General features: G+C 43.5%; 1 protein-coding gene across 2 annotated transcripts in view; it reads right to left on the reverse strand.

Annotated features, from left to right (window-relative positions):
- AGO2 (argonaute RISC catalytic component 2) overlaps nt 1–26974 on the reverse strand; it is an 89754-nt gene that overhangs the window by 49712 nt on the left and 13068 nt on the right. The window contains exons 1-2 of one of the 2 annotated variants that reach the window (XM_090040712.1): nt 8825–8935; nt 8332–8394 (exon numbers count right to left, since the gene is read on the reverse strand). Coding sequence is in view for 1 of the 2 variants with exons in the window: in XM_090040711.1 (XP_089896837.1) it covers nt 8825–9020 (196 nt within the window). In the remaining variant the exon portion in view is untranslated. Of the gene's footprint in view, nt 1–8331; nt 8395–8824; nt 9021–26974 lie in introns of those variants that run through there. The other variant, XM_090040711.1, reaches the window with a different exon arrangement.

The following is a 26974-nucleotide window of genomic DNA, read 5'->3' on the forward strand; positions in this document are numbered from 1 at the left end:
CTAGGCAAAAGGAAATGCATAACCTAAAGCAGGGGTGTTAAACTCACCTTGCCCAGATATGGGCCATGGGGTTCCTTTGACAGCTGGATCTGGACCCACCTCTGGTGGTGGGGCAAGCAATGTCAAGGAACTGCAGCCATTGCTTAGCTCCCATCACCAACATGTACTGAAATCGTGATTTCACAATTTTTCCAGAAAATGCAAAATCAGACATCTTCCGTGAAAAATCGGAGAAATACTCAAAAAAAGAAGCCCCACAAAAAAACAGGGCAAAGCAGGGCTCTGTATAAATACAAAAGGTTTTTCTCTCTCTCTCTCTCTTTTTTTTTTTTTTTTGGACTGCTGCCTCCACCCCTGGCTGGGAAAGAGGACTGCCCTCATGCAGCCCTCTCAGCCCTGCAGCCTGGGCAGACAGGGCAGGTCCAGCCCTGCTTCCCCCCCCCCCGCAGCCACAGCTGCCCACATCCTATGGTAAGTGGGTGCTATGAAGGGTGAGGGATGAGGCTACAGGGAACAGAGCCAGGCCTGGCAGCAGCAGTGGCCTGCCCCTGCATGGGGCCAGGGCCAGGCTGACAGCAGGGCCAGGCCAGGCAGCAGTGGCAGCTCATGTGTCTGCCGGCCACCCCAGGCAACCAGAGGTGTTGGGAACAGGGGTGGCAGCTATGATCTGCCTGCAAAATTGGAGCCTGGGGCCACAGCAAGGCCACAAAGTTTGACCCCAGACTTGAGTACACCCCTACTGATGCACTCCGTGATTTGATTGCATCCCTACTGATAGGCATCTAGAATATGGAGCCCTGACAGGGATATCAGTAGCAGGCTCCACCGCTGCTTGTACTATCTATGACTTTCCGCTTCTTCTAGGGGCCCCATGGGCCATAAGGCACAGTTCTGCTAGCCAGATCTGGCCTCCAGACCATGTTTGAACATGTGCGTAAACCAAAGACTCAAGCCCTTCTAGCGGTTAAGGGATGGAGGACAGCCCCACACCATCACCATGAGACTCCAGGACGAACAACTGGGAACTGAATAATTTGTCTGGTGTGAAATTTCAAAGCTGCTTTGTGTAAAACTGTTTAGTGCATGACCCAAGAGCCTCTATCAGGACGAAGTAGTAAATTGTTCAGATTATCAGTCAACCTCTCTTTCCCGCAAAAAGAGCCTTTATCCAAAACAAAAAAATCAATGGGCTGAGACACAGCGTCAACATCTAACCAACACACCTTTTCCCCTCTCCAAGCGCCTGCACTTGCTGCAGGGCTCAAGATCGCTCCAAGACTGACAGCTGTGCCAAGGGGCGTCACTTCCCCTCTCTTCAGATCAACAAGGCAAGCCTGCTGCTAGGGCTAGGAGTCCTTGCAGCGTGTGCCTTGAGGAAATCCCTGCAGCTTGGAAATGCTGCCTGTTTCAGAGGTGGAAAGGAAGGGCAGAGTGGGCTGTGGCCACGGCTTCCCACACAGTCCTTGGTGATCTAGTGGCTAGGATTCACTGCTGCCCCCACCAGGGCTCTCTGCTGCTTAGACATTCAGCACGAGAACAGGGAGGCACAGAGCAGACCAGCAGGCTGTCGCCAATGTCATCACCCCCTGAAAAGGCCCAACTGAAGACATTTTGACTACATCTCTTGATGGGTTATCCCATGAAGCCTAACAAATGGCCCTACAGAGCACTTGTAAGAGCCAGCCAGTTTGGGGGACCAGCTGGGACAATCCACATCAACCCTGGAGTCACAGAGCGAGGACACCATTTGTAAGCCTCACACCTCAAACAGATTCAATAACAGAAACACCACAATGACAAGTGCAGACTCTGGAACCTAGCACAAGGCTAAATTACAGAAGTGCTTAAGTGTGCGTTCTAGCCATAAGCAGTAGCGTGGGAAAACAGGATAAAGCACGTTGGTCAAAGGCAGGTGCAACTAATTACCTTTTGGAAAACGCAAATAGTAGTTTGAAGAAACAGCTGTAATAACTTGATGTTTTATCTTCTGATGACAATTTAATTATGTGGAGCTAATTAGAATCCTGTTAAATTATAGTACGTTTTTGTTGACTGAATATGTAAGGTGGTGCAACAAGTATAATCACTTGTGCACAGATCATTTTCAAGGGGCCTATACTGGGCCTAGGCTAAGCTACAAAAGGTGGCTAAAGCAGGAGATGTGAAAAGCCCATTTCTAAGTGACCAAAGAATGAACCTTTACCTTTACAGACATGACACCTGGCCTGGTCGGCAAAGGAAAGAAAGCAATTAATATGTCCAGCTGACCCAGATTAGATTAAACAGAGAACAAAGACTGCAAAAAAAATTATAAAAAGCCTTAAATTAGATTATCCAAATATGCTATATGATATTTTGATCTTAAACATGGTAGCAGTACATTATAAAACCAGAAGGTAGTGAACATAGTTTTATAACAGAGACTTGGGTAAAGCATCTTAGAGAAGGTGTAAACACAAAGCTGACTCATCACTGAAAACCATCAGAGAGTTAACAAGAGAAGAGGGCTGGAATGCAATGTTCCATGATGACAAAGGGAAGAAAGAAAGAAATCCTCCCCCACAGAAGTCACACTGACAAGGACATAAATCTGAACTAACTGGGTGCGTCTACACGAGATGCTAAAAATGCAATAGACCAATTCTACTGCGCATGAGCGCATTACAGTGAAAGCCGTGCTAATGCGCAATAGAATAAGTCTACTGGGCACTGGCGTCACATAAAAGACTTACACCAGTGCTACTGCATAGTAGCAGCATTAGCACATAAATTAGTACCTGTTATTACAGGTACTAAATTTAAACTTGTCCTAATAACAGCGTGTTAATGCATGTGTAGATGTGCCCACCAACAACTTCCTTAAGGGAACTAGGTTCAACCCAATTCCAACAGTTTCCCAAAACAAACAAATTTAAATAAAACCAAATCACAGAACAGTTATTAGAACATCTCATCTATAAATACAGGATATAAACTGAAGGGGAAGGGGAAGAACTATGCACATTCAAGAAGACCTGCTGCCAGTCTGTGAAACATCACCCCAGTCACCCTACCTGGTAAAAATCTGTATTATTCCACAGAGGCAGCTAGGTAGTCACCAGAATAAATGTTTGTTCTTGTGCTTTTAGAGTGTGACAATAAAAGGTCAGGCTGCAAATTTGTCCCCTGCCTCTTTCCTGACTGGATGGCAATAATCGAGAGAACTGTAACTGTACCTTAATTTTGTGTTTAAAGGGTAATTGAGTGAATTGTAACCATACTTTAATCTTGCGTCTGAGGTTGCATAAGAAGTCCTGATTATAAACTAGCTGTAATTTGTTTCTCTATAAACAGAACAGCCTTGAGTTGCTGGTAACAATTAAGGGTTGGATACATTTAGAAGTGTGGGTGTTTTTTTGTGTTTTTTTTTTTCGGGGGGGGGGGAGGTGTCATTTTTATAGTGGACTGCGTACTGTTCATCTACTCCTTAGAAAAGACTAGCAATCCTGAAAATTTCTAGCACCAGACAAAAAAATATTTAAAATACTGTTTCATTCTCCCAAAACACAAATTAAGTGAACGTCCTTTGCCTAAAATTTTAAGACGGTTAAAATGCAAGCTGAGATTTGCCTAAAACAAGGGAATAAATACAACCACCCTCTTTCTTCTGCTTCACATCTCTCAAGAATGAATAAAGTTTGGATTTTGAACCCAAACACCCCAGCGGCTTGGATCCAGGGTTTTGGCTATGCATGTCATATAACATTTGAATCCAGAAGTGCAATTCAAATCTGGCCATTTATTAAGGGCCTGTTTTATGTAAACATGTTGTCATAGATTTACCCCAAAAGCCAACTGCCTTTGGGGTTCACCACATGGCGTGTGTGGATATTCTCCCAAATTAGATTGAGCTCCATGGCATTTATTCTCTAATAGTAGCTAGTGTGAAGCTGGGTTCAGTTCTGTCATTTTCATTTCTTTATGTATTGTAGTACTGATGCATCTGAAATATCATGATTAAACTGGAAGATAATCAAATGAAGTCCTATATTTACTTAATTCTAAAGACAAGCCACCCCGCCACCCTGGAAATTTGAGTAAATAAGGTATTTAGCACATGCCCGAGGGACCATCTGCCTGTAACAGGGAAATCAACTCCTTAACAGCAAAGGCATCTTGCCTTTGTTAAAAGCAATGGGAAATGAGAGAGAGGGTTGCGTGAGTGGACATACAAGGAAGCAAGCTAGCAGAATCAGCAGGAAGGCTGCTCTCTTGAAACACTGGCAGGATTCTCAGGAGGGCTCAGGTGTAGCCAGATGAAAGAGGAAGAACAGCTGTACTTGCTTTGTTTTTCTGCCTCAAAACCTACGGTCAAGTTTTGTTTGCATAATTATTTTCTCCTACATAATAAATCTTTTTGTGGTTTTGCCTCCTTAGTGACTGATCATGAAAAAAAAGAGTGATGTCTAAGCAGGTGATATTCCAGGCTAGCTCCTTCTACAGAAAGGGGGACCTGCAATTTCTTCTGTATCCCAACAGGAGGGCCACCTCAGGCTACCAGAGGTTCCCTTAATGCAGCTGCAAGGTCCAGTATAAAAAAAGTGAGGGAGCTGAGGCTTGCTATCAGGGCAATCTCAGTCTGTTCCTTGGGGCAAGGGGCAGTGCAGTGGGGAGAAACTTGGGGCTCTGGGGTCCCCCTCAGACAGGTTTTTCATACATGTGGCCAGGCTCCATATAACTAAAAAAATGCATATTTCAATATACATTTACATGGAACTTTAGGCTACAGACAACATGGTGAGTGCTGGAAAAAATTATCCTTGGTACAGAAGATGGTATTTTGTTATTCTGATATTTTGCAGGTGTTAACCATTTATGTAATTTATTAAATGAACTAAAGCTGGTTTCCCTAAAGTTAAGCTTGAAAACATAGGGTTAACATAACTGGAACAAGAAGGTACAGTATAGGGAGATCAAACGTAAGAGCTACGAGCTTCTCTACACTGAGCTCTTGGTGAATGTTATAGATATAAGCAAGCAACATAATGAGCATGTGCCAAATGCCTTAAATGGAGGTTTCATGAGGAATGTAATCATCAAACCGAGATCCAGAAAGAGATAATCTGACAAAAGGGAAAGCTCTTTAAAGCCATTTGAAAAATCCTGCTCTGCATAGATGCAGAGTAAAAGGAACTTGCAGATGCCAAATGCCTTCTCAAAGACCTGAGAGAAATGTACTTTGATTTTTAGAGATTATATATAAATTAATGGGGTGGGGAGGGCAACTTTTTGAGCCATGCCACAAATCAATCCCTACACCCTTCTGGAGTGCCACTCTAACCATCTTCCCTGCTTGATCTGCTGCTCTGCTTTCTGTTCACTGCACCCTCCCTGACCCGCTGCATGCCACACACATAGGCTGCCCGTAGCACTTGTGGGACATGAGCTGCACGTTGGTCACCCCTGGACTAATTCATCAGATCAGTTCCTATCCTGCGGTAGATTCCACACCGTCTGCCTTGACAGAACAACTGAAACCGTGAACTCAAACTCAAGTATGAATCTTGTCTTTTGACTCCTCAAATGCCTTGTACTGTATCTTGGATGTGTGACGTGTCACATGAGGCTTCATTTGTGTTGCCTTCAGGCAGAGCTGAAATGTGTTTACATTCCAAGCATGAACAACTGGGAAAGTTACGACTCCTTTGAGAGTTTGCCTTTTGTTGGAACGGTGAAAGAACAAGAAGTGAGTGTGTACAGGAAATTACCCTCCAGGTCTCACTGAATACCCCAGTGAAGGGCAGGTTTCTAATTGCATGAATGAGGCATTAGGACCATGGGATTTGATCGCTCTAGTCAACCAATGTAGAGTAAGAACAGTGCACAGAGCTTGCAAGTATTTCCTTCTCATTGAAAACCAGTCCACAAAAATTATGTCAGACTTTTTGCAAACAAGTCAGAGGCAGCTCAGTCCCCCTAAACATATGCTAAGGTAATAAGCCTCTGGAAAAGCCAACAGTACTGCACCTACAGTAAGGTCAGATGGAAGAGCCACAAATTCCCTCACTGTCCTGGTAGACATAACACCTGTAAGAAAGGTGACTTTCATGGAGAGAATGAGTATCTAATGGCTCAAAAAATGTCTAAAACTACTCTGAGAAATTGTGTAGTGCTGTAATTCCTCTACTCAAGAGCTTCAAAACCATCCTGGACTGAAGATGACAAGCTGGCTAGCAACGAAACTCCTTACGTAGAAGATTCTTCTTCCTCCAATTATATATTCTGGGCAGTTTGTCCTTTAGACAATGAAGACTTGGGTGTGGACACATGAATGCTGGGAATGCTTTCATAAAAGGAAAGCTTCAAAAGGGCAGAAACTGGCACAGATTTACAGACGTTTAGGGCTGGAAGGGACCTTGTGAGATTACTGGGTCCAGTGCCTCTGCTCTGGGCAGGAAAGACTGATGGGTTCAAATAATGGAACTGAGAATTATTTAAATGCAGCAAACCCACTTCAGCTTTAACACTCCTTGATCCAGGGTTCAAGTTGGAGCAGGTTTACTGCATCTGAATTGTTCTCAGCTCGTTCCGATATAACTAGGGACCTCCTCAAGTCGATGATTTTGCAAAAAATCAGGCAACGTACACAAAATCAACAACAAAAAACTTACTAAAAATAAAATACTGGCTCCCCAGTGGCCGTCAATCAGTGGTGAGGGGTGGGGTTGCATGATGGACAGCCCTCTCAACCAATCAGCACCAAAGGTGGAGTTATTCAGGGCACTTGCCCAATCAGAAGCATATGGGGGGAGTGCTATCTGCCGGCAAATCAGCCACCTGCCTCCTCAGTCAAGGTAGGACTCTACATATAACAATCAGAATATACCAGCTGCTGCCCTTTTTGGAACGTTCCCCTTCCAAAAGCATGCCAAACCTCCTTGTCCCCTGAATGCAGATCAGATTCAGGTCTAACAGTCTTATAAGGAATATGCTGCAGGTAATTTCCCCAAGATTTCTTAAATCTTTATAAGGAGAATCTCAAGACACTGCACACTTTTAGGAGAATGCAAGTCTCCCCTGAACAATGAAGACAGACTGTGGCTTTTTTGGTGCAAAGACACTAAGGCTATGCAGTTCTAGAATTAGGCACAATAGCTTTAGAACAAGACTAAAGAGCTTCAGACACCAACACATTCCCAAGCCTTTGGCAGTGAGAAGCATGGTAAACAGATCCCACACTGCCCTACACCCCTTTGGTATAGAGCACAGCAATGACCTGAGGTCATGTGCACACCAAATGGAAACTTCTGGCAAAGTCTCCAGCATTATATGCATGTGAAACCAGAATGTATGTGGAGATGAATGTATCCCCTATCCCTTAAGAGGCACTAAAATTTACACTTCACTAGGTTTGAAACCCATTAGTTTTCTTTCTGCACATTGTTGAAAAACAAGAAATAGTGTGGAATGCAAAAACGCATAGATGAAATCTTCATTTCCCATAAATGGCATTTAATCCATGTAGATCATCATACTGGCCCCCACTGCCATAGCAGAAAAATAACTGACTTATCAGGGAAAATCATGCTGGATAATATATTGGTAATCTGTTGCCAAATAAAATCTACCCTGAACTCCATCGATCAGTCAGATGGGGTGTCATCACTGTGTTAGTTAACTAAAGTGTCCACAATTATGTCTAAACAAGTCTACATTACAAGGTTGTTTCAAGCACTGAGGCAATTCTGCTGCCATCAAAAGGATTACAGAAGTGTTCAAAGAATATGGACCACTACAGTTCCCCTAATGACAAAATTTGGTTCCCTGCATTTACGTTAAATCCATTTTTAAAACTATTAAATAAAGTTACAATAATTCAGCAGAGCAAAAAAACAGGGCAGCAAGGTGTCACATGTGACCCACAAATGCGTTAAATACTGTCTTATTAATATAAGCACTGGACAATGTGCCCTAGTTTGCAACTTCCTGTAAATTTTCTTGTGATCCTGCAAGTAAGCATATGACTGCAGACTCTGCCAGCATAACTTTCTTGATAACTATGTTTTCTTTCTTTAATACATAAATCCTCAGTGCCAACCCTCTGTAGTCCAATGTTTGTAGTCTCTAGGGTTAATGCCAAATTCTGCTGTTTCAGGCTGGCAACCCTGCTGTTTTTCAAGACAACGAAGTCTCTACAGCATCAATAAGGGAGCATGCAAAAATTTAGGAGGTAGTCTCTTCCTTTCTTGACCATCAGTAAGATATGAACCTTGTCAATGTTTTTGCCTTGCCACCAGTCTTAATTTATCATCCATGAATATAGAAGCTAATGAAGGAGGGTTAATTTCTTACCTGTTACATTTAGTTTCTCCAAAGTCCTCTTATACCAGCACAGACAAATAGGTTTACTTCCCCCTGTCAGTAGGTGAAGACAGGAAAACAAGTTGTTGGTAACATCACCTCCCTAGTTAAGGTGCTTTTACTAGTCAAGTCCACTTAGTTCTTAACTAAGCAGTAAATAAGAAGGTTCAAACTCACAGTCTGTGTACGCTGGAATAACTCCATTAAAGTTATTTACTGCCTGCAAGATCAGTAATTTTGGATCAAAGACTGAAAACTTCATTCAAAATAAAGCACCAATAACATGAAAATCATGTTAGAGTTCTGGATTGGTAGAGGAAGACCTGGAGAAACCAAAGTAACAAAAGTAATACCTATCACAACACACCGAGGTGTCAAAAAAACCCTAAATAAAAAGTAAGAACAAGGCACCAATTTCTTAAAGGTAAAAATGGGGAAAACAACATAAATAAAACAGAGGAAAAGCAAAGCAAAATATCATTACCGGTTAACTCTTCTAGGGCATTTCTCTGGCTTTATATCCAATTCATAATGGTAGATGTCAATTTTAGGAATGTCCATTTCAAAGAAATTGGCCTGTAGTTTGATTGTTCTCCCTGAAGTACCAAAATCTGGTCGAGGGGGAGGTTTAAAGGCATATCCCTGTATTGGAGGTGGCAACGGTGGAGGAGGTGCAAGCACTGAAAAAGAAAACACAAATAAAAACAACGTTAAACTTAGCCATCTTTGTTACATCAAGTCAACAGAGCAATACAAGCGCTCCCCTCCATTTTATAAATTGAATATAATGCATTTTAAACACTAATTACCATCCCTTGTTTTTATTATCCTGCTAAGTTAGCAGACAATGGAGTTAACTCACCAGGAGTTCTGAGTCACCTCTTTCCATGACTGGTGTTAAGTAGTCTTTTTGGACACTTACACATATGCGAAGAGCCAGCGTGTCAGAGAAGACTCAATTAATCGAGTTCACTGGAGCACATAAATTGATGTGCTCTGGCAGCCTTGCACACCATGTGTATCAGCAGTGCAGTGTGCCTCCACGCTGAGAAAATGGTGGTGCTACACTCTGAACTGAAACATGTTCAATGTGCTTTAGTTTAAAGCACACAGCTGCCATTTTCTCAGCGCAGAGGCACGCTGCACTGCTGATACACATGCTCCCAATGCAGTGCTGGGCACTTTTAATTACAGCAGCTTGCTAATTAAAAGTGCGTGGCTCAGTGTTGGGTGCACGGGTAAAAATGCCCCTTAGTTATAACCCTTATTATTGAGGAAGGCCTCAGAAAGCAGGTTAGCATTCTCCCCTTTTAAAGATGCAGTAGCTGAGGATCCAAGAATCTAAACAAGATCTTTTGGAAGAGGTGAAACTTTAAGATGGAAGACTCTGAATCTCATCCCATAGCCACACTTTTCGTCACAAAAATCAGCATGACAAATGCCTCAATATTTGCAACACATATACCTACCTTTGAGTCCCATGTTTGAAAAACCACTATATAAATGCAAAGCATCTTTGACAAATACCCGCAGGGAATTCTAACTCTGATCTGTTCTGGTCACTAGTCCACATGCTCTGCCAGAACCAAGAACTGAACACAAGAATCTTATTCCCAGTATTTTATTGCTACCTGGCAAGTAGTCTAAAACATTTCTGCATGTATATCATCTCCTACAAGCAGACAGCCCACATAGAAGAGACCGGCCTATTACGAGCCATACAAGTGGAAATACAGTTTCAGAAGGGGAGGGGCAGCTGCCACTCTAGCCTGCACTGCAGCTGTTACACTGTAACAGTGACATGGGGCAAGCCTGCTATAAATGTAGCACACTTACTCCAACTTTAACACTTCTTCATCCAGGGTTAAAAATGAAACAGATTTGCTACATTTGTACCCTTCCAGTCACCCTTAGGGCCCCTTTACACATTCAAATTTAAGTTGGATAGAAACTATCCACAGAGTTCCTATACATTTTCAAGTAGTACCTTTTATAGCTGGTTGGCTCTTTTTAGAACTGGATATTCAATTTTATGGTGCGAGAATTGCTTTGCATATGTGGCTGATCTAAATTTATTGCATGATTAACCAGTTAACTGTGCAATTTGCACGTGTGGCTGGTCTTACTATGCACACATGGCCAGTTTAACTCTACTGCACAATTAATTAGTTGACCGAATAACATGCAACGTGTAACAGAGCCTTATACACACAGAACCATTACAACGTAATAGCAACTACATACAGGAGCAGAACATTTTTTGGGGCCTGCACCTTCACAAGCGGTGGTTCTGAGCACTTTGGAGGTGGCACCCCATGTCATGCTGGCAAAACATCTTAAGGCAGCTACCTGTGCAGAGACTTTACTGCTGACATTCTGAATGTAATGTTCATAGGTGAAAGAATGGTCTAATGCAACTTCTAGGTAGGCTGGGGTATGCTCATGAGGATGTCATTGCCTGCTCTGATATTCGGCATGCTCTTGGCTCGATGACTGCCCCCATGAAAGAGTGATGATACCGATTTACTGATGCTCAACTTTAGCCGCCACTTGTGGAGATGGTCAGCGATGCGTTCCAAGTCAGTAACTCAGTATCTTTTCTGGTTCTGTCATGTCAATTCCTTAGGTTATTATGGTGACCTCATTAGCATACATGTATCACTTAGATGTTGTGTGGCAAGTCTGACATACATATACACACACACGCATGCACACACTGAAAAGTACTGGTGCTAGCACGGTCCCTTGGGGGGCTCCATTCTTCAGAGTTCATACTCTGTTTTTTTCTCCTTGGCCAGTAGAGAGTTTGAATGATCTGCTGGAGATCATGTTCATGATGAAAGTGCATAGCTTGCGGTCAGGTATCATGGAGTGCAGTTGATATTTGAGGCCTTCATGCCATTCATTATCATAAGCGGCAGTAAGGTCAATGCAGGCTGCACCTACTTCTGCTTCATTTCAAATCTGTTTTATATGTCAGATGCAAGTAATGTAACTTTGTCAGTGGTACACCACTTTTTCTGAAAGCCAGCTTATTCTTTTGGGAACTGATGTCCTCTATTCCATTCAGGATTATGCATCCCACGAGTTTGTATGTAATGCAGAGTAGTGAGATGGTTCAGTAGCTCTTTGGATCCTGTGGTGGTTTACTGGGTTTCAGGATTGCAAGGATGTCAGCTTTACTCCACATTTTTGGAACTCTGTTACTTTCTAGACATTTATACATGAATTTCTGAAGCTATTTTTTCATTGCGGTTCCATACTAGGTAATGAATTCTGAGAATAACTTATCTGGCCCAGCAGCATTGCCAGTCTTTATCACTTTAAGACCTGTGTCTAACTGATTGTCAGAGATATACGTGGTTAAATTAAGGTTGATGTTGTGCTCCTGTATGGTCCAAAAGTTGTAACACTAAAAAGCTCAACACTGTAGTTAACAGTGCACTGAGACTCATAACAGTCTGCCAAACTTTAACGGTCACAAACTCCTGCAAGACCGTTTCAGGCTGGACATAAGGAAGAATCTCTTTACTGTCCGAGCCCCCAAGGTCTGGAACAGTCTGCCAGCGGAGGTGGTTCAAGCGCCTACATTGAACACCTTCAAGAGTAAATTGGATGCTTATCTTGCTGGGATCCTATGACCCCAGCTGACTTCCTGCCCTTTGGGCAGGGGGCTGGACTCGATGATCTCCCGAGGTCCCTTCCAGCCCTAATGTCTATGAAATCTATGAAAAAAATCTATGAAATCTATGAAAACTTGCACACACGCAGCTGTACTCTCAGACAGTAGTTGATGGAGCAGGTGGTTTTCATAATCTCTTGCCCCTAGGCCAGTAACAATGTTAGGGTCCGTCTTCTTATAACACTTGGTCTAATAACTGAAGACCTGAATATGGATGGTGGCTTAAAAGTTGTAAAACATTTATACATGAAGCCTATAAGCTCCTGGAAAAGATTGGGGATGTTGAACCAAGCCTACAAGCAGCAATGGAATGGACCAACTGTTAGGAAAAGGTCAGACCTATTCCCACAGTGTTTTATACCAACACCAGATGAGTCCCACATTGGGCGCATCCTTGACAGGGAAGTGTGGGTCAAGCTGAACAGACTGAGATCTTGGATACGGATGCTTCAAGACAATACTTCACAAGATGAACACCTTGGGCAGCCCCTTGTGTGAATGCAGAGTCCAGAAAACAGCATAATACTTAATCGAAAGCTGTAATTGTTACAAGTGCCCAGACAGGGAAAATGGAATCTGCACACTGAGCAATAATACCAGACAGTGCTCGTAGATTTGGAAGTTGGTATCTGGCACCATACGAAAGACGGAGACACTTCATGCTCCTGAGCAGCAGCTCCTTCTCACCTTTTGCAACATCTCAAAGTGTTCATTTGACCACGCTCTATAGCGTGACAACTCTCTCCGAGAGAGGAGACTGTTCTAAATCCAAAAACAGCACGCACAACCTAGGAGCATGGGGAACAAGCAGGAGGAACTCACACTCCTGCTTGCAAGCAATAACTTTGACCTGGTCGGGCTAAATGAAACCTGGTGGGACGCTACCCACAATTGGGCAGTAAGCATTGAGGGCTACAAGTTGTACAGATGTGACAGAGCGGGAAAAAAGGAAGGGAAGTGTTGCTTTCTCTGTTCAGGAGCAATTACACATCTTCTATAATCCAGACGGGAGCAGAGGAGGTGCATATTGAGGTACTGTGGGTTAGAATAACAAGGGGATGGGTGTGTGGGGGGGGGAAGGGACTTGATAATGGGGGTCTACTACAGACTGCCACACCAGGAGGATGAGTTGGACCTGAAATTCTCCAGACAGCTCTCAGAGACCATGGTCAAGGGACATAGATGTCAGGGTAGTTTACATGACCCATGACAGCCACAGGGAGTAGCAGTCGGCTAGATCTGCCCATTCATGCAGGTCCTTAACCTCCATACAGGACCTTCACCTAATGCAGGAGATATACGGTCCCACTAGGAGAAACGCCTTACTGGACTTGGTGCTGGCTACAGGGGATGACGTGGTGGAGGATCTACAGGTGCAAGGTAACCTAGGGGACAGCGACCATAACTCAATTGAATTCACTATCCGGCATACGGTGGGAAAGACAACTAGTAAGGCAGAAATGCTAGACTTCAGAAAGACTAACTTCAATGTGCCCAGGAGATTAGTTAGTGAGGTGTTAAAGCTCAAGAGCATTGGTGAAATGGGAGTCCAGGAAGGGTGGTCGTTCCTAAAGGGAGTGATCCTACAGGCGCAAGAGACAATCCCATTGCTCAGGAAAGGGGGGCCAGTTAGTCTCAACTCTATCCTTGGGAAAACCTTTGAAAAAATTATCAAGGATCACATTTGTGGGAGCCCAGCAGGAAAAATAATGCCAAAGGGAAACCAGCATGGGTTATTAGCAGGTAGATCCTGCCTGACTAACCTAGTTTCTTTTTATGACCAGGTCACAAAATGCTTAGATGAAGGAGCTGAAGTAGAGGTTATATACTTGGATTTTAGGAAGGCCTTTGACATGGTATCCCATCCTGTTCTCATAAACAAACTGAGTGGCTGTGACCTGATTATAGTCAGGTGGGTGGCAATTTGGCTTAAGGGTTGCATCCAGACAGTGGCTGTGGACAGGTCGGTATTGACCTGGGAAGATGTGGGTATTGGGATCCCCCAAGGCTCAGCCCTTGGACCGGTGCTATTCAACGTCTTCATCAGCAACTTGGATGACAGCGTGGACAGCACTCTGTCCAAATTTGCAGATTGCATGAAATTATGAGGTAAAGTTAACACACTAGTGGGAAGGGTTCGAATCCAGGACGACCTGGATAGGTTGGAAAAGTGGGCAGAAAAGAACAGGATGCAGTTCAACAAAGACAAGTGCAAGGTGCTGCATCTAGGGAGAAGGAATCACCAAGATACCTATGGGCTAGAGGGTGATCTTCTCAGCAGTACAGCAGTCGAAAGGGATCTTAGAGTCATAGCTGACACCAAGATGAACACGAGTCATCAATGTAACGAAGTGATCAACAAGGCTAACTGCACTCTATTGTGCATTAGAAGGTGCACCACAAACAGGTCGAAGGAGGTGATACTTCGCCTCTATGCGGTGCTGGTCAGACCGCAGCTGGAGTACTGCGTCCAGTTCTGGGCACTGCACTTCAAGAGGGATGTGGATAAGCTTGAGAGGGTTCAGAGGAGGCCGCTCATATGGTCAGAGGCCTGCACGTAAGGCCCTACGAGGACAGACTGAGGGACCTGGAATTCTTATTTCTTCAGCTTCTACAAAAGAAGGTGAGAGGGGATCTTGTGACCCTTTACAAATTTATTGCGCGGGGGGGGGGCAGCAAGAAATTGGAGATGCTCTGTTTACCAGGGTACCCCTTAGAATAACCAGGAAAAATGGCTACAAACTGACAGAGAGCAGATTTAGGTTGGACATCAGGAAGAACTTCTTTAGGGTACGGGTTGCCAGAATCTGGAATGGGTTTCCAAGGGAGGCTGGTCTCTCCCCTACCCTGGGGATCTTCAAGAGGAGACTAAACAAGCACCTGGCTGGGGGCACATGACCCCAGCACTCTTCCTGCCCATGGCAAGGGGTCAGACTAAATGATCTATTGAGGTCACTTCTGACCCTAATATCTACAAATCTGTGAAACCTATTGTAACAGGGAACCCTTGCCCTGTTACTGGAAGAGCTTCTTTAAGGGCTTCTGTAGTACAGACCCAGGCAACCAGCAGAGCAGACTGGGGGTAAGGAACAGCCCTGTGGTCAAGTCAGCTGACAGGAGCCACACTACCAACCAGAAAGGGGGCAGGGCTTTAGCAGTATAAAACCCAGAGCAAGGAGTTAGACCTAGGAAGCAGCAGGATAAGGCAGTCTTGCTGAGAGATGGCTGCCTGGCAGGGAGCTTTGGGAGTGCAACCTGAGGGATCTGATTCAGGGCCCAGAAGTGTGGTAGGCAGCCAGTGGGCTGGGTGTTTGAGTCGCTGCCAGAAGGCTTAAATTTGTGTTTGGGTTTTAACACATGGTTTGGCTGAGACGAGAAAGGTGTGGCTTGGAGGACCCATTAGTGCCCAAGTGGCAGGTGACTGCTTTAAGTCCTGTGGTGGGGGAGGGCACGCAAGGCACAGACAAGGACCATGGAGGCCTGGAGCCTGGGAAGAGGCAAAGAGCCCAGAGAGGGGCAGAGCTTTGAGCCAGTGGGCCTAGAGCCTGAGAAGGGGTGGAGATAGCCCAGACAGCAGCAGAGCTTAGAGGCCAGAGGGCCCAAAACCCGAGGGCAGGGATAGCCCAGTAGGGGGCTGAAGCCTCGGTCTGGGACAGTGCGCTAAGGGACCGGCTACAGTAGAGGGGCAGGAGCCAGGAAAGCTAAAGTCCCAACGAGGGAATAAAAGCCTGAAGTGGCCTGGTGGCTTTGGGGGATGAGTGTCCTACCAGTGATGATACATAACATCTGCGAGGCATGGATATGGTGTAATGGGTGGTTGGAGCCACGTTATAAGCTCTTAAAGCAAGCAAGTTTGGAAGAGTTGACCACTGAAGAAGAGGGAGCACCTTAGACTCATTCTGAGGGCAGCCTCCCTTTCATGAAGTTTCCATCAAGATGTCAAGTTTGCCGATGACACCAAACTTTGGGGCAAAGCATCCATGCCAGAAGACAGGCGGGTGATCCAGGCTGACCTGGACAGGCTCAGCAAATGGGCGGACGAGAACCTGATGGTGTTTAATGCCGAAAAATGCAAGGTTCTGCACCTTGGGAGGAAAAACCTGCAGCATCCTTATAGGCTCGGCAGTGCTACGTTGGCTAGCACTATGGAAGAAAGAGACTTGGGGGTTGTCATTGACCACAAGATGAACATGAGCCTGCAATGCCATGCTGTGGCTAGTAAAGCGACCAAAACGCTGGCTTGCATTCATAGATGCTTCTCGAGCAAGTCCCGGGACGTCATTCTCCCCTTTTACTCGGCCTTGGTGAGGCCGCAGCTGGAGTACTGCGTCCAGTTTTGGGCTCCACAATTCAAAAACAACGTGGAGAAGCTTGAGAGAGTCCAGAGAAGGGCCATGTGCATCAACAGAGGTCAGGAAAACAGACCTTACGACGACAGGCTGAGAGCCATGGGGCTCTTTAGCCTGGAAAAGCGCAGGCTCAGGGGTGATCTGATGGCCACCTATAAGTTTATCAGGGGTGACCACCAGGATCTGGGGGAACGTTTGTTCACCAACGCGCCCCAAGGGATGACGAGGTCGAACGGTCACAAACTCCTGCAAGATCGTTTCAGGCTGGACATAAGGAAGAACTTCTTTACTGTCCGAGCCCCCAAGGTCTGGAACAGCCTGCCATCCGAGGTGGTTCAAGCACCTACATTGAACACCTTCAAAAGGAAATTGGATGCTTATCTTGCTGGGCTCCTATGACCCCAGCTGGCTTCCTGCCCTTTGGGCGGGGGACTGGACTCGATGATCTCCCGAGGTCCCTTCCAGCCCAAATGTCTATGAAGTCTATGTGGCGGGTGAGAAAGCACGGCAAGACCCTGAGAGACAGGAGAGAGAGCAAGTCTGGCAGGGATGAGGCAGCCCATATGGGGCATCACAACAGTCCTCAGTCGCCTAGCTCGTTAGTTGCATGCAGTTGTAGACAACCTCTGCACAGTGTAATTAAAACTCAAACTACCCCCACGCTTGGGAAATTCCATTAAAAAATGGAAGTGGTTAAGACCACAATACTAAACACTCGGGAAATGCCAGGATTAAGGTTTTTTTTCCCCCCCCCCACTTCTAATCTGACACTGGACAAATCATCCAGAGCAAAATTTTCTTGAGGTGCTCATTTCTGGGGGGCCAGACTTGAGATAAAGAGCATCTAACTTTCAGAAGTTCAGAAGACAACTCTACATAGAGTAAACTTAAGTTTAGGGTCCTTGGCAGTCCTAGAAAGAGAGTGGATGAACTGTCTCAAACTGGGAATCTCATCATTGAAGACATTCAGCTAATTTTGTGTTCTTCAGTGATGAGATTCCAGTTTGAGACAGTTCATCCACTCTCTTTCTAGGACTGCCAAGGACCCTAAACTTAAGTTTACTCTATGTAGAGTTGTCTTCTGAACTTCTGAAAGTTAGATGCTCTTTATCTCAAGTCTGGCCCCCCAGAAATGAGCACCTCAAGAAAATTTTGCTCTGGATGATTTGTCCAGTGTCAGATTAGAAGTGGGGGGGGGGGAAAAAAAACCTTAATCCTGGCATTTCCCGAGTGTTTAGTATTGTGGTCTTAACCACTTCCATTTTTTAGTGGGTCCAATTTGTGTTTATTTCATCTAACTGTAAAATAGGAATAACACTTTACTACTATAATAATATGTGGAGTGATGTGCAGATAAATTCATTCAGAAAAAACAGGTAATGTGATGATGAACATGGCAGAAAAATTCCTCTATTAAATATTCTACTTGGCTCCAGCTTTTAGTGATGTGCAAATAAAGAATGAGGCCATACATGAAGTTGAGGGTAATATGAAATACTGAACAAGCAACTGTTAGACAGAAAGAAGTAGAGGGTTCGGGGGGGGGCACGGGAGAGAGTAACTGTCATTTGTTTTGTAATACAGACACATAGGGGGAAGAATTAAGGTTGTACAGACATAGAAAGCACAGCTTCCCCACCCCTATATCTTGATTGATATTACTGTGTAGGTCAGTCAAAGCCAACCTTTTTGGCAGGTGTGCTATAAATTAGCCTTGCACCTTTCCCAGGTGCCACTGTGATCTCCTTCCCCTCCTTGACTGACTGCTCTGCCTTCTGTTCCCTGGCTTGGTCTGCTGCTCTCTTCTCTTCTTCCCATCACGATCTGCTGCATCCCACACAGGTTGCCCAAGTCGGCCATCCTGGGTCTAGATGAATCAGAAACAGCTTCCATTTTTATTGCAGCATAAAAATGAAAACTAACATTTTTTTTTCCAGACAGGCTATGCCTTGGAGGAGGCAAGCACTATTCATCATACAACATTATCCTGGAAAGCAGCTGGCCTGTTTGCATAGAACAAAGTCTCTGCCCAGCTATCAGATATATCAGTGGTACTGAGGCACGTCCCAGCACAGCTGAGTCTGCCACAAAGACTACTTCTGTTTAAACTATAGCAGTTACACTTCATTCACAAACCAATTTTGTTAAATTGGCGCAGCTTATTTGTGTGAATGTAACTTATATTGGTTTCTAAATATTTGGTTAAATTATAATGAGTCCTAATTGGTGCTGGTATCAAAATGCTTATACTGGTATAAATCTTTCTACCACAAGGGTTTTTTGACAGTTTAACCATGTCAACACAGTTAAGCAAGCAACTCACTCCTAGCATAGATTAGACCGTAGCGCTATAAAATCTACATGGTTACTTGTATTGCCTCAACAATTTTTCTGCTTTACATGGATACAGATGATTAGCAATTCAATTCTGAGCCTGTTTGAAGAGTCCTTGAAAGTCATGTAACATCAACAATTTAAAGTTTATTAAAAAAACCCAAAACAACAAAACTGCACACACCCATGACTCTTCTGGCTCTGATCTCCCAAAATGAGATCAGCCACTACAGATCGATCTCAGACAGCCCAGGACACTGAATGACCCTTTTTTACCAAAGCAAATGTAAAAGTTGGATCTATGCTGCAACTCAAACCAAATAAAAGAACCAGAGGAAGTAAAATACCTATGCGCAGTACGGCAAGACCTATTATGACATAACGGGCCCCTCTACACAAAACGCTTACTGCGCATTAGCCTAATAACACTATGCAGCAGTGTAGCAGTTATTAAGTGTGCTAATAGCCTACTGTGCAGTGTTATTAGGCTAATGTGCAGTAAGTGTCACTAAAAACTGTGCACCAGTGCTACTGCACAGTAACTCTAATTACTGAGCATTTAGTTAGTACCTCTTATTTGAGATACTAAACTAAATGCACAGTAACTGAGGTGCATTAATGAATGTGCAGATGCACCCAGTGTGTTATAGAAAGCCTAGTGTTAAAGTAACAGGGGCTCCTTCCAGAAGCTGTGCCACAGGAGCAAACCTTCTGGTTTCACAGCCAATATTCCAAAGTGCTCTATAATCCAGATTTTATTTTTAAAGTACTGTCAAGAAAAAAAGAAAAGAAAACAAGCACAGTACTAACTAAAGGGAAGATGAAAGACTCTAATAAGCAACAACACCAGTATATTATAATCAAGTCACAAGTTTCTCCCTCATTTCCCAGACAAAGAGACAGTGATCAAAAGAAAACATGCAACCATCACTTTCCAAGTTGCATGATCAAACAAGTTCAGAACATAAGAAAGCCTCCCCATAATTCCATTGCCTATTTTAAGGAGTAATTTGAGGTTGGCATCGCTAATACACTACCAGTATGCTGTCCCAAGTCAAAACAGTAATTTGTTTATTACAAAACAACAGCAACAACACAGATCTGAACTTTCTACAATAATTCATCCAAACAACACAAAGCTACACAAACTGAAGTTCACCTTCCCTCCCGATACCTTAAACCCACCTATCTAAAACACTACTGAAGTCTCCATGACAGATCTTTTTAAGCCAATGATTTTTAATTCTGTATCAAGAGTAGCTGTGCAATTATGAGTTTCAATATCACACCTTTCCTAACCACAAAAGAAAAAACAAAAGTTGCCAGAATTGCATCACTGCTTGCTTGTGTCTTGCACTTCTTTGCATGAATATGTTTTCCACAACCACAAGTTTAAGCTTCTTAATCTGACCTTTAAGGATCTTTAGAATTTTGTTCTTTACTTATCAGCTCTTGTATCTGAAAAGTTCCACCTTTCACTGCACTACAGCAGCCACAACTGTCACTTGTCTCCATGAGTGCTCATCTCCTCTTTCAGCTGCCCTTTGTGCACGGAACATCTTCCCCATAAAGAACTGCCACCCCCTTCTCCTCCTCCTCCTCCAAATCCACCCACGAGACGCCCTTCTACTGGAATAGCTACAGAAAGTTACCAATTATAGCTAGTAAAGGACCAGCAAGGGTTTTTTGTTTTGTTTTGTTTTTTAATTCAGAACCAGCAAGTTTGAACATAGCTTTTTTAATGTAAAAGGTCTTTTATTATTATTATTTCTCCTCTCCTCTAACACATCACTTCATTTCTCTTGGTTTGTCTGTAACAAGGACTTGTTTAAAGTCCAAAACTGTTTGCTGTATAGATTGGCCTTTACGCCCTATCGGGTATAGCCTAAAAAGAATGTCAATCTTGCTCAGAGCCTCCTAAGGGCTATCCTAAGCAAATAAAATATTATTCCTATATACTTTAACTTTACAAGCCAAGTTTCATGAACAGGTGATAAATGTATGAAGTAAGATTCAAATAGATGCCACTGCCTAACAGCATAAAAAGTCTTAGTAGCTACTACTTGCTAGCATTCCCCTTATCTTTTCCAGAGTACTTTAGGTCCTTTCCCTATCTTTCCCAAACAGTTCTTAACAGAAGAGTAATGTTACAAAACACTATACTTAAAATTCAAACCCCTGAAGCCTATTTCTATTAAAATAGGGACTTTAAGTTAAGCATCATTTCCTTTCTAAAAAGATATGCCTGACTTTTTATACAAAGCTGCATCCAAGAACAAAAATATATAAAAAGTCTTCTTATATAACCCAAGTACAAGTACTGTATCTGCCTTTTTCTTCCCCTAAGTAAATGCCTTTTTGTGAGGACTGGCTTTATATTTTAAAATTTCTCTATAATGTTAGGTTAAACCTCAACACTGTATCTACCTGTACTTGCATGCATCCCAATCCAACACACTGGAGAAAGACAAATACTACCCAGTAAGTTGGATTCCATCTTCAAGTTCTTGACTTTTCATCTCCATAAGAGACATTCATTCCTTGGAGGTACTGCACTAACTCAGTAATTGCAACTGTGATACTTGGTTGTACAGCCCAGTTTTATAAATTGAAATTAGATAAGCTTAGGTACTCTCTATATCAGGGGTGGGCAAGATGCGGCCTGTCAGCTGATTTAAGAGCAGCTACATGTGCAAAGTAGCTATCGCACGATAAAAAGCTCCAACCAACTATAAAAAGTCAGACTTCAAAAATGTGCACCAACTTTATAGCTGGTTGCTGTTGAGCTTTAATTTGCATATGTATCAGGGTCGTCCCGCAGCTGGGAGCAAAATCAGCTGACAGAGCTCCCAGGGGCAGGAGTGCATCTTGCCCAGTGTGAAACCCCCGAGACCTGAAGATAGCAGCTGTCGTGATCACCAAGGCTCAGGGATGCATGAAACTTGCAGCCTACCTGGGGCTCTCAGCCTTGGCTGTGTACACCCTACTGGCTGGGGGCACAACTGGATCTAATCCGCAACGCCACAATCGTCCCTCCTGCCATGCATGTGGGGCATGGCAGGAGGCACAACTGTGAGGATCATGCTTTACATCCAATCGCACCTTTACCTGCACATATAGAGGGGGCCTAAAGCATGAAGAAAGTTCCAAATGACATTGTGACAACTGCAAATCAGCAAGCAGGCTGTATACAGGCAACATTGGCCATGAGTTTTGCCAAAGGGCGGGAGGCTGATATACCAGTGTCCTCTTAAAGCATTTTCTTTCCCAATGGAAGGTAGGATACCCATTTCTGAGCATGCTGGTTCATTTAGAGAAAGATGACCAGAATGATCCCATCAACTTCTGGTAACCCAGCCAGAGACAGCTCACCAAAACTCCCTATGTGGCCCACAGCTCAAATAATTGCCCACCCTACAATAACTCCTAATTTCAGTATCAACTCTGGATTTTTAGGATAATACTTATAGCTGCGCACCTATCTGTAGCAAATTACGCTGATAGGCAAGGGATGACAACATTATTCTTTGTGGTTCAGTATGAGATTAGTTTTAAGAAAATAGTGTTTATAATTCAAATACAAGCTTAATTGTTTAATGCTGTAATTTAGCTTTGAAATCAAAGTATTCCTACTGATGATTTAACTTTATTTAGGACATGGTAAAAAGGTTGTTTGCTTGAGTAATTCAAGAGAACTGAACTTGTGTACTGTGGGAGTATGTGTGCCTGATGTGAAAAGTTTGTGAGAGCACTTGCGTATTAAGAAGTCAGCAAAAAGCTATGGAACATAGGCTGGGGTGGGAATTAGTGGTAGAATAGCTGGCAACTCCTGGTTTCGGAAAAATATTCTATCTTGATGTTAGAATTCCTACTGAGAGATAATCCACCACAATCTTTGTAAGTGTTCGGTTTAGAAATTTCTTATTTTTACTCTATCTGGTTTCCACTTCCAGACACTGGATCTTCTTATACTTCAGCCTACTAAACTGAGGGGCTCTCTCTTGTCAAAACTTGTTCCCCTGAAGATGAATACATAGTTACTCTTTGGCCTTCTCTTTGATAAACTAAAGCAAGAGCGTCACAGTCATGCTCTCCCCAGGCCAGATCCAGACCACAGGGGCCCCTTCCAGGCCAGATCTGCAAGGTCAGCAGCAACTGCGGCAGAGCCACGTTCAAGTGGTCACATGGAGCCAGTTAGCTACCATCAAAGGCCATGTCTGTCAGGGTTCAGGGACCCCAAATTTTGCAGCAGGCCATGCCCTCCAGCTTCTGGTAGCTGGAACAGTTCCACAGACCACATCTGGCCCACACGTTTGACACCTCTAAACTAAATAAAGTCTGAGCTGAAGGTTTTCACCATAAATGTACTTTTCCAATCATTTGATCACTCTGATTATCGTTCTTCCACGAAACCCTCTACTAACAAGGATATTTTAAAGAAGGATATTTAAAAATATCCTTTACAATGGTTGACATTGACATAGAAACCAAACAAACAGTCTCATTCTGGAACACTGCTAAATGGAGACGTACGGAAAGCCTCCGTACAAAAATTCCCATGGTCATACGTCCAGGATCATGTTGTACTGGGAACTCATGTTCAACTACTAATCCACCATGACACCTTTATACATCCAAGTCTCTCTCTAAAACCCTGCTTTCCAGGGTAGAGTCTCCTTTTCTGCAAGTGTAACCAATACATTTTGCTCCTAGGTGAACATCTTTATACTTTACCATACCAGAAGTCAGCATATATGCTTCCAACCCAGTTACTAAAGGAATCCAATTGCTCCTTTCTTTGTTACTGACCACCTAAATCTTTGGATCTTCCACAAAATTTTCCCTGTAGTGAAAAACCTTTTTTCCAGCTTATTATTGTGTCACATTAAATAACAAAGGGCCCAGGACAAATCTCTGTTCCTCTCCTAAATCCCCCCTACATACTCTGAACAAGAAAGTTTTGATTTTAAACCTACTCAGTGACTCCCATACTGAAAATTGCATTGAAAACATTTCAGCCACCATGCTGATTTTTTCTGTCACTCGTGTCATCAAAATATAGCATGATAACAAGTCAAATGCTTTATAAAAATCTCTTTTCTGTCCGAGTTCCCAGGGCCTGGAAGAGACTCCCCCACAGAGGTGGTGCAATCACCTACTCTGGATCCTTTCAAAAAACACTTGGATGCCTATCTTGCTGGGATCACTTGACCCCAGCTGACTTCCTGCCCTTTGGGCCAGCGGCTGGACCCAATGAACTTGTGAGGTCCCTTCCAGCCCTAATATCTATGAAATAAAAAGCACTGTTGATGGAATATATTCCATCATACTGTAATTTCATCAAGTTTGACAAGATCTAGACTTAATTCCCACCCCCTTAAATCCACATTGAACAAAATTGATTGCATTAAACTGCTTTAAGGTCTTCATCCAGTTCCATATCAGCCATTTCATTATTTTGCTCGGGATCACTGTCACACTGGCAATCTTTAGATACATTGGTCATCCTAAATGCCTTTTTTTAAAAGCTACACAACATTAACTTTATAGATAGGGTGGGCGTGATGAGAAATAATATCCAAGTGAGGACAGATGTGGGGACTAGAGCAGTGATTCTCCTTTAAAGAAGAAAAATGTGGGACACCGTGGCCAAGTTCCAGCCTTCAAGGGGCTGCCTGGGCCCCCGCTGCCCCACACACTGGGGGGGAGGAGGGGAGGCAGCAGGTCAGGAGTGAGGGGCATTGAGAGGGCCGGGGGGCTGTTTTCTACTTAAACTATTTGCTGGGCCAGGACTGGCCATGGATGTTTACAAATGGGTCCTGGTACAAAAACAGCTTGAGAAGCACTGGACTAGAGAACAGGGTTGATAACAAGTATCAGCCTGTCATAGGGGGGAGCAGGTGTTCAGTGCATGACAGGCTGTAAGGAGAGTTGGCAATCAGGCCAAAAAGTAAAAAGTGTTTCAGAGGAAAGTTGAGAAATTTGGCAGGCCTTTCACTGTCTTAACCTACATGCCACTTGAGGATGGTCAGACTAACATCCTATACTCATGTCAAGTGGAAGAGGCAATGAAACACTAGGGCTCTGCCTACTTTCTCCTTCTCCAAACCTAACTTCCATCTCAACAGCTCTACTTGAACTCTCCATTGATGTCTAGCTGACTGGTTCATATACCTACTCAGGAATAAGCATGTATATGATCTCTTTCTCCTGGTTTGAGGAGTGTATGAGGGCCAAAGAGCAGCTCCACAATGCAGGAAGAAAAGATAGGGGGAAACTTTTTCCTGTTATTGTCAAAGGTTGATCAGCTAAAGAGCTCCTGTGTTAAAATAGAGACAAATAAATTCAAACAACATACAAAATAAGACCGATTTTAGTTTTAAATGAAACTCTCAGCACAACCTTACTTTTAAACTATAGAATTACATAAGTTAAAGTAACACCATTGTGATTAGAGCTCCAAGTCTCACCAAAACAGTGGGATGGAAACTCCCAGTGGATGTCTGTGTATCTTTGGAAAATGTGCACGAAGGTTGTACAAACTAAGAACATGGCTGTATTTACCACTAGTTAGAAGTGGCAGGGCTTTATGGCACTTGTGCTCAGCAGCAGCCACTCCTGTGCTAAAAAGAAGCTAAACCATGTTAGCTTCAACTGAGGTCTTAATTATTAAAAACAAGAAATAGCTCAACAAATACTGAATAAATATTAGTTTGGCTGGTAATAAGAAGTCCTTGTTTCTACTTCCCCTTCAAGACTTTTTTTTTTGCCCATGAAGGTGATAACACAGGAACTTTGAACCTTTTATTCTCACTTCATGAAACGCTGGTTTTAGGCCAGAGGAAAGAAAATATTTTCCTTTCATCCCTCCCAACAAAGTCTGATTCTTGCTGCTGCCTTTGACCTTTCTAAGTTTCTGTCCCCAGCACGGAGACTAAACACTCATCAACTGCTGGAGCGAGTGCAACATGAAGAGAAAAAGCACAATACCATGTAGTGAGGCCCTATTTTGGATTTTGCAGACCTAACATTCCTTAATCTTTTGAATCTGACAAATTCACACACTGCTGTTTTGAGTGTTATCTCCTTCCAAGCTTCCCCCTTATGCCAGGCAATCACAAAAATAACATGCAGCCCCGGGGAGAGGATATGGCTCCTATGGATGTCTTGATGCCAGAAGAACCTTGATCACTGCAGAAGGGGAAAGACACTGCCAGGGACTGGCCAAGACCCCGGTTCACTGGCTCTTCAGCGTGTGAAAAGGGCCAATGGACATTTCAAATTCTAACAGTTTCTTATCTGAAGTGTCATTATGACCCTTGACACCTCAATTACTGAAGCATTTTCCCCTCACATTTGTGTTAAGTACGAAATCCGGCCCTATTTTACAGATTAACTGAGACATGAATCAGATGAAGTGGCCTGGCCGTGGTCACAGAGAAAGACACAAGAGAGGGTCCAAAAAGTGCAGAATTTTGGGGCCCTTCCCACACACCATCACCCCACTGGGTGAAAGAGTCAGTGCTGTGCTGGTGTTGATTACATTCAAATAAAAATAAGCTAATCAGCACGTACAAAGATAAGCCTTAAAAGAATTTTTTTAAATTCACACATGCCTCCATGGCTCAAAAAAGAGAGCCCTGTCCAGTAACTAGGTAAATTTATTTAAGATACAATCATGCTGCGGACCCTTAGCTCTGAATTCCATAGGTTCTAGTCAATTTAAGATTAAATACAACACGTTAAAATAATCCATTTAGATAGCAAAAGCAGTTACAGGAGTGTCTATATTTTGCATAAGACCCAACAGCATGTAATGTGGTTTACAGAGATAAGGTTGTGGTTTTCTGTGTCACTACATAGAGACGATGAAATAGAACAGTTTAAAATGGAATATCTGAGGCAGGATAAAAATGTAGGCTTTCTGGCAAGATGATTTTTTTATTACATTTTTCCTTTTGGTCTCTTATTTTCCTCTCCCCCACGCCCACAAATGGTATTTAATCTGACACTTCTACGCAGAATTCCTACATTATTATTATTGTTAAACGAGACTTAGCTGAGATACCTCCACTGACCTCAGCGGTGACACAGCAAGTAGCATCACATTGCTAGGTTTCAAGCCACATAAGGCTTGGCTAATCTAGTTTCTAATGGCTGCCCCGAGTCCCCTGAACTCCAAAACTGCATATGTAAGATGCAGGGATAAATCTTCTCTCTCAACCAAGGTGCAGTTATTTTTGCCAGCTGGTCCAAGTGCTGCCTTCTT

This window comes from Crocodylus siamensis, chromosome 3 (assembly GCF_052110815.1).
Source record: "Crocodylus siamensis isolate JL-2025a chromosome 3, ASM5211081v1, whole genome shotgun sequence".
In the NCBI taxonomy this organism is placed as follows: domain Eukaryota; kingdom Metazoa; phylum Chordata; order Crocodylia; family Crocodylidae; genus Crocodylus; species Crocodylus siamensis.